Raw genomic sequence first — 10,199 nt, forward strand, 5'->3', positions numbered from 1 at the left:
GCTGACTAAAGTTATCCAAGGGAGGAATAAGCAAGGTGTGTACCATTATTTGCAGATGTTAACGATACCTAAAAAAAGGGAAATATCTAACAAATTCAAGAGTCTCCATCTGAAAATCATTAGAAGAGTTTAGAAATTTTTTTAAAAAGCCAACTGCATTACTATGTCTAAAACACCATTTAAAAAAAAATCAATAACATCAGGTAAGTCCTTTTCCAATAACTAAAAAACATTTGAGAGGGTATTAAATCAATTTCTGCATTAGTTTTAATAAAATTATACAACCAGGGGACGGGGGTGGGCTAGAGGACATTAATGGGGGGGAAAGGGGACATATGTAATACTTGCAACAATAAAGATTTAAAAATCTAATAATAAAAAAATATACAACCACAGTTTTAAAAAATGAGGAAAAGTCTCTGAAGAACACTTTATAGAACTTGACAAAGTGCTGGTGAAAGTCATTGGATAAGTGGGCACAATAACCCTTTTTTAAAAAATATTTTTTTAGCCCTGACCGGTTTGGCTCAGTGGATAGAGTGTCGGCCTGCGGACTCAAGGGTCCCAGGTTCGATTCCGGTCAAGGGCATGTACCTTGGTTGCGGGCACATCCCCAGTAGAGGGTGTGCAGGAGGCAGCTGATCGATGTTTCTCTCTCATCGATGTTTCTAACTCTCTATCCCTCTCCCTTCCACTCTGTAAAAAATCAATAATATATATATTTTTTTTAAATTTTTTTTTTATTGATTTCAGATGGGAGAGGGAGACTGAGATAGAAAAATCAATGATGAGAATCATTGATTGGCTGCCTCCTGTGCACCCCCTACTGGGGATTGAGCCCACAACCTGGGCATGTGCCCTTGGCTGGAATCAAACCGGGACCCTTCAGTCCACAGGCCAAATCTTCATCCACTGAGCCAAACCGGCCAGGGCGGGCACAATACCCTTTCAAAAAAGATTCTTGAGGCCCTGGCCAGGTAGTTCAGTTGGTTAGAACGTTGTTCCAATATACGAAGGTTGTGAGTTCGATCCCCAGTCAGGGCACAAACAAGAATCAACCAATACATAGATAAGTGGAATAAGCAGCCGATGTTTCTCTCTCTAAAATCGATATAAAAAACTAAAGACTCCTGAGAGCACAGATACACTAACCTTTCAACACCTAGATAGGTGAACGGTACAGAGGCTCAATGTTAGAAACTTTACATGTAAATAAATCAGAGTACGTTCTCTTCAGTCAGTACTGCCGGGCTATTTCATGATCAGCACGGAGACAAAGCACAAGACCGTAATGAATCCTAAATGAGTCAAAAGTGAAGGAACACTTAGAAGTTATTTTAAGCTAAAAAGGAACAGCCCTTCCAGGCAGTGAAGAAGGAAAAGACATTTCTGAACCCTGAGGAGCTAAGATGCCCTCAGAGACAAAGTAGGAGCATTCCAAGGCCTCGCACTGGCACTGCTTCCAAACCACGCCTTCTCGCCCAAGCTCCGCTCCGGACGCTCACATGCCAGCGAGGGGACCACTGCTCTCTCCGGCGACGGCAGCCTGTGCGCTTCCTGCTACTCGAACTGGTTTCATGGCTCGTTGCCTGTTCTCTCCGCCTGCTCACCGTTCCCCGCAGCACCTCCGCGTTCTCCACGGAACCAGGGGGAACCAGGGGGAGCCAGGGGGAGCCAAGCTGAACGGGTGGGAGCCCTCCCCTTCCCAGGAGGTGGGTCAGCCAGTGTGGCCTCCTCGGGCCTCAAGCCTCCTAAGCTGCAGCTTCGCTGGGCTTAGGGAAAGGACCTTTGCAAGACAAAGGTGGAAACTGTGAGACGCCCGTGGAGCCAGGATGTGGGGCGCCTGGGGCGCCCTCTATGGCAGCCAGGACGGCCCCTTCTGTCCCCGAGGAGGCCCACACCGGGACTGTCCCTGCCGGCGCTCAGACCCACCCTGGCTCCAAGGCACAGCGGAAACGGCCGGGCTGCCGTGTAAGGACCCCTTCACCCAGCTGTCTCGGCAGAGGCAGGGTGCGGGTTCCTGACGTGTTTTCTGAACGTGGGACAAGGGCACACGCCACAGTCCGCTCATCCCTGGGCGCAGTCCAGCTGGGAACACGGCTGCGAAGGCGGAGATGCTTCACCCTCCGTGAGGAAACCGCCGGGGGCTCCGTCTGCCCCGCGGTCACAGAACCGCAGGAGACATTCCTTTGGCGAAAAAGGACACGCTCTTGTCCTGGATCTTGTACTGGAAAGTGAGGCTCCGACCGCGCTGGGCGGGCGGCGATGGCGTCCTCCACAGGACCCTCAGCTGCGCGACAGGAGAGCGTGAGAGGCCCCGCCCAGCACCTGCCCCTCCGTGCCCTCCCGGCCCCTCCGTGCCCTCGGGCCTCAGATCACTGGCCCGTGTGCCACGCAGGTTTGGGCCCGACTCCACAGCCAGGCTGTCTGCTACCAGCGGAGAGTCCAGGAGCCGCCATGACGACAGTGACATCCGCTCCCCACGGAGAGGAACAGTCACTGTGGGGCCCTCCTCCTGCTTCCCTCCTCGGTCAGCACCTGCTGCCGCACTAACTTAGAACGCGCTCCACTCGGGCCCGGAGGCTCCGCTCGTCTGGGTGACGTCTCGGCTGCGCGTCCTGAGCCTTCAGAGCCAGGCCCCAGCGCCCGGCAGAACCTCTCACGCCGGCCGCGGGCACCGCCGCTCAGCATGGCTGTGCTGCTTTAGACCCCACACTGGCCTCTGAGTGCCCCTGAGCAGGAGTGGCCACAGGAAGTCAGCCTGGGGTGAGGCTGGGTGAAGCCTCAGAAGGCGGAGAAGCATGGCAGCCGGGGATGAGCCTGGCCTCCCTCCCGCGGGCGCAGGCCGCCCTCCGCCTGAGCGTCCCCGTCCCCCCCCCCGTGTAGGGGCAGCCGGGGCGGCCACCCAGCCTCAGGGAAAGCCGCCCGGGTCCCGATTTTAAAAGAACACTTTCCCACGTGAGAGCCAGACTCAGGCACAGACGCCGGCAGCCCGTCACCCAGCAGGATGCCGCCCACTGCGCACCTGCCCGTGCACGTCCCTGCAGAAGCCGGTGGCCAGGCCCTCGGCCCGCAGGACCAGGTGGCTCTGGTGACTGAGGCCGTTCAGCAGGACGTCGCTCTCCTCGTCCTCGGCGTCCCCACTGTCGTGCACGAGGGCCACGATGTTTCCCTGCAACAGACACAGACGGGAGCCTCTCCTGACGGAAGGGACCCCAGGATCGGGCCGCACACCCTCTCCCCGTCAGCCGCCGCCGCCGCCGAGACCAGCCCCTTTGTGGGAGGGCCCTGCCTGGGCTCCCGTCACCCACTGGACATCCCATCACCAGCACCTCCAGCCTGTGCTTCCAGCTCGTCACCTGAAGCCACACAGCCTGCGGACTGGAGGTCCCAGGTTCCATGTCAAGGGCATGCACCTGGGGGGGGGGGGGGCGGGCCCTGGTGCGGGCGCGTGCAGGAGGCAACCAATCGATGTGTCTCTCTCACATCGATGTTTCTGTCGCTCCCTCTCCCTTCCACTCTCCCTAAAAACCAATGGAAAAATATCCTCAGGTGAGGATTAACCAAAAAGAAAATCAAATCTCTATTATGGTAAAGTCTCTATTTTTGCCTAATAACTTGACAATAAAGGTGACAGCCTACTTGTACTGCACCTCACGATTTTTAAAGCAATTTATACCCATTATCTCAACTGATCTTTAAACACACCCAGAGGGATAGTGACCTGCCCAGGACACACAAGGCTGGGACCTCGCAGTACCACACGACCAGCCCCTGGAGACAGCTCGCCATCCCTTTAGCACTGGCAGCTACGGGGAGCAGAGAGCCCGAAAGCCTTCTGGGCCTGCCAGAGGAAAGCCCAACCCCAAGCCATGAGTCAACAGATCACCGCGAGCCGGCGAGGGCTGGGCCTGCCTGGCCCCTGTACCTGCAGCCGGCAGCACACGCAGGCCCTGCAGTAGTGGACGAAGTCCAGCACGGCCACCGCCCCCACGCCCAGGCTCAGCAGCACACTGAGGTCGTCCACCAGCAGCACCGGGCGCTTCCAGGCAGCCTCCCTCTGATCCACGGGCTCCAGGGCCTCCCGCACGAACTCATACAGCGGCTGCAGGCTGGCGGCCTTGGCCTCCCTGGACACGGGGCAGAAGTCAGCAGAGCTCACTCTCCACAGCCTGCGTCTTGGACTGAGTGGCATCACAGGGAGGGGCTGGGGAGGCAGAGAGCTGATCCCAGTCCTTTGCCCCAGGAGTCAGGTGGTCGGCGAGAAAAGGCGTGTGCGTGCAGTGATTGTGCTTCAACACAAACGCTCCTCGAGGCCCCCTGGGCACCAGGCACTGGGCTACAAACTGCAGACACAAAAGCCAACAGCCCCAGGCCCACAGAGGCAGCACGCGCCTCTGATCCGAGGTAGGACCCTGGAGGGTCCCTGTGGCTGGGCAGGCGGGAGCAGCCCTCCCAGCCGGTCCTAACTGGGCATAAAAAGCTAAACAGCAACTCGGGGTCCCGGCGTGAGGGGCTCTGGTCTCGGGGCGGCTGGTGTGTAACATGTGACCTGTTCCTGGAGGAGCTGGCCCATCTCCCCGTGACTCCCCGTGACTCCCTCGGCGGCCATTTCCCAGAAACAGAGCCGGCCACCAGATTCCCGCAGACAACGCTCCCCACAGCTTTGGGGACAGCCGCCCGCCCACCCTCTGGCCAGGGTCAGAGCAAGGGCTTCCAGTAATGCCGCCACAGCAGGGGCGTGTCTGACCGAAGCCGCACTGCCCTCCGCACTGAGGGGGAGGCAACAGCTGCGCTGGGCTGGCCCCACCAGCTGTGCCCTGGGGCTGGGCTGCAGGCGGACTGACCTGAGGAAGTGCAGGGGGTGTGCCTCGCCCTCGGCCCGGAAGAAGACGTCCACCGCTGACCTGAGACCCTCGAGGAAGACCAGCTGCCCGCGCTCCCGTGCCGTGGTCAGGCTGACGCCCTGAGCACAACCCAGAGAAGAGTGAGCCACGGCACCTCGCAGGGGAACCCCAGGGCTCTACCTCCCGCTCTCAGGAGGGCACAGCCCCACCCAAACCCTGCAGATGTGCACCTGTCCACCCTCCCTGGGCACGTGTCTCCTTCCCCCGGGCGTTCCCACCACAATCCCCACTGTTTTCAGAGGTGCACTTACATTGTCACTTTATATAAAAAAGTGCATCTTTTGCTTTTATATTTATTTTATGATTACCCAAGACAGATTTTAATTTACAATAGTAATATAGATTCCTTTTTAAATGCATGTATTTATAAAATTAAGCACATTTAAAAGCAGTAAGTAAATAATAACAGTAAGAGGGTGGGAGAATGACAGTCTCTGTAGCAACTACTCAACTCTGCTATTGTAGAAGGAAAGCAACCATAGACAATTCATCAGCAAATGGGTGTGGCTATGTTCTTTTTTTTTAATATATTTTATTGATTTTTTACAGAGAGGAAGGGAGAGGGATAGAGAGTTAGAAACATTGATGAGAGAGAAACATCGATCAGCCGCCTCCTGCACGCCCCCCACTGGGGATGTGCCCACAACCAAGGTACATGCCCTTGACCGGAATCGAACCCGGGACCCTTGAGTCCTCAGGCCAACGCTCTATCCACTGAGCCAAACCGGTTAGGGCGCTATGTTCTAATAAAACTTTATTTACAAAACACCGGGGCACAGGCAGGAGTTTGTTGACCCTTGCTCTAATGAGAACTTCTTAAATAGGATTCTTCATGAACCACCCAAGTAAGAACCTCAAGACACTGATTAAAATGCCGATCCCTGAGCCCCACTCCAGACCACCAGAACCAGAAGTTTGGGGGGCAGAGCCCAAGAGTCAGCATTTCAGCAAAGCGCCCGGGATGGTGGCACCCTCCCTCTCTGTGCAGGGACGGGGACAGCCCTGGGCCAGGTCTCCATGGCTCGTTCACCCGCTAGCTCTCCACTCTGCACCACCAGCAGCGCCGGGCACAGAAAGCCCCCTGGCCGCCACCTGTGCTCTTGCTCACGGCCATTCTGCTCGTGTAGGTGCAGTCACCCACCAAGAGGGTGTGAGGTTCGGGTACGGCCGCTCGAGGCTGTGCACACCCAGCATGTGCAGACCACCCTGCCGTGTGGACGGTGAGGCCACAGGCATCGGAAAAGCAGCCCATCTGGACTGAGACACAGCTGTCTCATCCAGAAAGCCCGACGCCGCGGCCAGGGGGGACGTGCCTGACCCGGAACGCAGCGTGTTCCTGACCTGACTGCTCAGAGTGAGAAAGAGCCACCCCTCTCACCCTCCCACCTGCTTCCCTGCATCAGGGAGGAGCGGTGACCTGGCCCTTCAGAGATCGCTGCCGATGGGTGACCGGTTTTCTCCCGTGAGGCCGGCCTATCAAAACAAAACACACGCCTCACTAGGCCCTGAGCAGCCTCTGGGCCCTCACGTGCTACCTGCCTTTATCTGAGGAGATGAGGTGCAGGTGACCAAGTGCCTGTCCCCACATCTGGGCCTAAGCCCTAGACTGAGGGAGAGACAGTGGAGCCACTCAACTTGGGGCAGACCAGCTGTGACGGCCGGCCCAGCAGGGCCCAGAGGGAAGCCCACATGGAGAGGGGAAACCATGACTGGCCCAGAACCAGCAGAGACGGGTTTGGTTAACGAGCAAAGATCTGGGTCTATAAATTCTAAATTAACAAAACATGAGATGCTGTTTAACCCCTTCAGATAAAGGGTTCAGGGGCCCACGAGTTCCTTAGTCTAGTGGTCGGCAAATTGCGGCTCGCGAGCCACATGCGGCTCTTTGGCCCCTTGAGTGTGGCCACAAAGTTTCAATCGCACTGTGCGTGCGCACCCGCACGTGGTATTTTGTGGAAGAGCCACACTCAAGGGGCCGCAGTTTGCCGACCACGGCCTTAGTCCCTCTCTTGCTAAGTTCTCCACCGCCTCAGAGCACTCACACGTGTGGCACACACACACTCACTCGGACCTCACCGCCGAGTCTGAAATACTCACCAGCTTCTGTCCCACGATGTTGTAGTGACTGAAGGACTGAACGAGGGCCACGAAGCACACCTTACAGTCAGCTGGGGGACAAAACAGATGGATCGTAACAATGTCTCTGTACAGTCACTCTCCTGCCCCCCACACCTCTGGACACTGAAGCACTCAGGCAGGCCTTAGAGACTCAGGTCTTGCGACCTAAAATACCAGATTTGATTCTAAGACGCGATTTTTAAAATACTTAATTAATTATACCTTTTATAGTTGATTCTGAGATGGACTTCTGTTAGAGGTATTACTGGGTACCTTATTTTGCTCCGGTGTAAATAAATTGTGGCCTTTAAAAAAATTATATTTTTCTGTTTGTCGGTGTACAGGAGTACAATTAACTTTTTTTTCTTTATTAAGGTGTTACATATGTCCTTACCTCCCATCGCCCCTACAATTAACTTTGAAAACTGGTCCTACATCCGAGACGATATAAAGGAAACGCAAAGAAGCTCTAGCTGCCTCACTGAACGTAGTTAATTCTAATGAACAGCCACCTGGCCACCCAGACACCGAAGCCCCGACTAGTCCCACTTCTTCCTGAAACAGGCTTTTCTAAGCACGTTTGGCCTCAGGTTTCTTTCTCAGTCGCCTCAATGGGTCCCCTACCTTTGAGGTAGAAGGAGAGAAAGTGGTGCACAAGGAAACTGCCATCGGTCTCGGCATCACAGAGTAGAGTCAGTTTCCCCTAAAAATTAAGAGGAACACGAAAAGGTGATCCAGATCCCCGGAAAGAGGGCAGTTGGCTGTGTAATCTGAAGAGTATGTGTGTACGTGTGTATGCACAACACACATGCACTAGGATTATCAGAGAGGAAGTAAAAATTGTGGGAAAAACAACAATTAAAGTGATCAGTATAAAGTCACTCATTAAGGGCAAGCATATCTTGGCTTCCATTTTCCCCGAAGCAAAACAGAGAATAAAATCCCTCCTCTTCCTCACTCCTCACCTAGTAACTCAGGGACTAGTGTTGGGGGAATGAGATACTGGACAAAGGAAGCGTCTACCATCAGAATCCAACAAAAACCAGAGTCTGCCAACACTGGAAGGGACCTTCAAGAAACCATCTGCTCCAGCTTCCTCCCATTTCTAATTCTGCGGCCGAGTCCGCTAGAGGGTGGGGAGGTGGGAGGGAGGGAAGGCGTGGTTGTTGACAGACCTCAGTGACCAATGGCCCTGGACGCTGCTTCAGGCAGAGCTCTGGCCAGGAGCCCTGGAAAGGCCTCTCAGGATGGTTGTCTCTGCAATGCCTGGCGGCCCTGACCCAGCACCTCGAGTTCCTTGTCAGCAAAAGGGAAGGTCAAGATCAAGTGGGATTAGACACCTCTGTGCTGTTGTGACTTTTTTCACTTATGAAACATGAAAGATGCCCCGGCTGGTGTGGCTGAGTACTAGTAGGTAGAGCGTTGGCCTGCTTGGCCCGCAGACTGAAGGGTCCCGGGTTCGATTCCGGTCAAAGGCACCGCGCACCTCGGTTGCAGGCTGGATTCCTGGCTCCAGTTGGGGCATGTGGGGGAGACAACCAATCGATGTGTCTCTCTCGTATTGACGTTTCTCTCTCTCTCTCTCTCCCCCTCCCTCCCACTCTCTCTAAAACTCAATGGAAAAAGATCCTCGGATAAGGATTAACAATAAATTAATTAATTAATTAATTAATTAAAAAATGTGTTTCTTAAAAACAAAACAAACATGAAAGATCACACTATAGCTCCTGAGGGTGACCCCCAGGGCTGTCATCCCACTGGGACCTCCATTCCCCAGCTGGGCCCTGGGCTGAACACTCGGGGGTGCGCCAGCGCCACCTGCAGGCGTGGGCAGACGAGAGCTGCCGGGCAACCAGGAAATCCACACGGACCTACCGAAGGCTGATTTGCCCGGCACTATGGGGTCACAGAGGCGTCTTGGCTGCCCGGGGGAGCTTGACATTTCGTTACGAAGACAAAGGTTATGAGATGAACCAGGGATGCTCCTGGGAGAGGTAACCGCCCTGGGCTAAAAGGTGAAACATGTCGAGGTGCCCCAGAAGGCGGGGAGTGGGAAACAGTGCGAGGCTGTGGTGCCCGAGGTGGCCTGGTACAGCCCCGCGCTGGCTGAGAGCAGCGGGGAAGCGCGCTTCTAGGCGCCAGGAGAGGGAGCAGCAGCGATCGCCGCGACCTGCGGGGGCTCCCGGGCCAGGACACTCAGGACGGGGCAGAGGCTGGGCCGCTGTGAAGGTGGAGAACCAACTCTCCTCTCCTCTCCGGCAGCCTCCCCCGGGCGCCGGGACCCCCACCGGGTGACACGCCGAGGGCTCCCGGGACACGTTTGTGAACCTAAGTCCGTCCATACGTCGAACATGCGTCCCAGATCGTTCACGGGCACCCACGGCCTTCGCGAAGCCGCGAGAAGGCCCAGAAACCCACGCCCCGCGGGCCCCGAGGTCCAGCCCACGCCCGGCCGGCCCTCCCTGGACTACAACCCCCAAGCACGGGCGGCCGGTGGGCAGCGCGTCCTGCCCGCGGGTCCGTGTGCCCTGCGCCCGGGACGCGTGCTTCCGCCCGGCTCCAGGGACGGCCCCGCCCCGCCCCAACGCGCGGCGGGTTACCGGCTCCGCCCGGTCCGGGGAGGCATTGAGGAGGTCGTTGAGCTCCGGGAACATCCCGAGCTCGCGGAGCAGCGTCCTGGACGGGGAAGTAAAACTGCCGCGGAGACCAGCAGGGACCGCAGCACACGGCACCCACACCCCCGGGCCAGGAGCACGCGCGACGCCGCCGGCGCCCACCGCAGCCAATCAGGAGGCGCCTGGACCTGGGCGCTTCCGGCGCACGCGTGATGACGCGCTTTCGGCCGCTGTCCCGCCGCGCTCTCGGCCCGGCGGCTCCAGCGGCTGCAACAAGTTCGGTTCCTACCCTGCGGGTCTGCGGCGTTGGAGCCCTCGCCGTGGCGCCCTCCAGGCCCCACACAGTCGGCTCTCTTCTCCCCCCTAAGCCTCGCTCTCCCCGTCCGGGCGAGCTCGGGCGGTGCTAGAAGCGCGGGCTGTGTGTTCCCTACAAAGCTCCATTCTAGCTCCTGCTCCTGTTTTCCGCTCACACAGGGACACTCTTATTTCTGAGCAGAGCGCCTGGCAGGCTGTCCCTGCAGCGCGTGGAGGAAAGAGCAGAGGCTCGGACCCTGGAGGC

General features: G+C 56.8%; 1 protein-coding gene across 1 annotated transcript; it reads right to left on the reverse strand.

Moving 5' to 3' along the window:
• Positions 1-981: 981 nt before the first annotated feature.
• Positions 982-9,790, reverse strand: ELP6 (elongator acetyltransferase complex subunit 6). Its single transcript, XM_006104142.3, has 7 exons — positions 9,626-9,790; positions 7,650-7,728; positions 7,005-7,075; positions 4,848-4,966; positions 3,929-4,130; positions 3,026-3,172; positions 982-2,290 (listed from the first exon to the last, which is right to left on the reverse strand). Exons 1-7 carry the CDS (start codon positions 9,677-9,679, stop codon positions 2,165-2,167), a joined length of 798 nt encoding a protein of 265 aa, XP_006104204.1. The 5' UTR covers positions 9,680-9,790; the 3' UTR covers positions 982-2,164.
• Positions 9,791-10,199: the final 409 nt, after the last annotated feature.

The sequence above is a fragment of the Myotis lucifugus genome, unplaced genomic scaffold, assembly GCF_000147115.1.
Source record: "Myotis lucifugus unplaced genomic scaffold, Myoluc2.0 scaffold_547, whole genome shotgun sequence".
NCBI lineage: Eukaryota > Metazoa > Chordata > Mammalia > Chiroptera > Vespertilionidae > Myotis > Myotis lucifugus.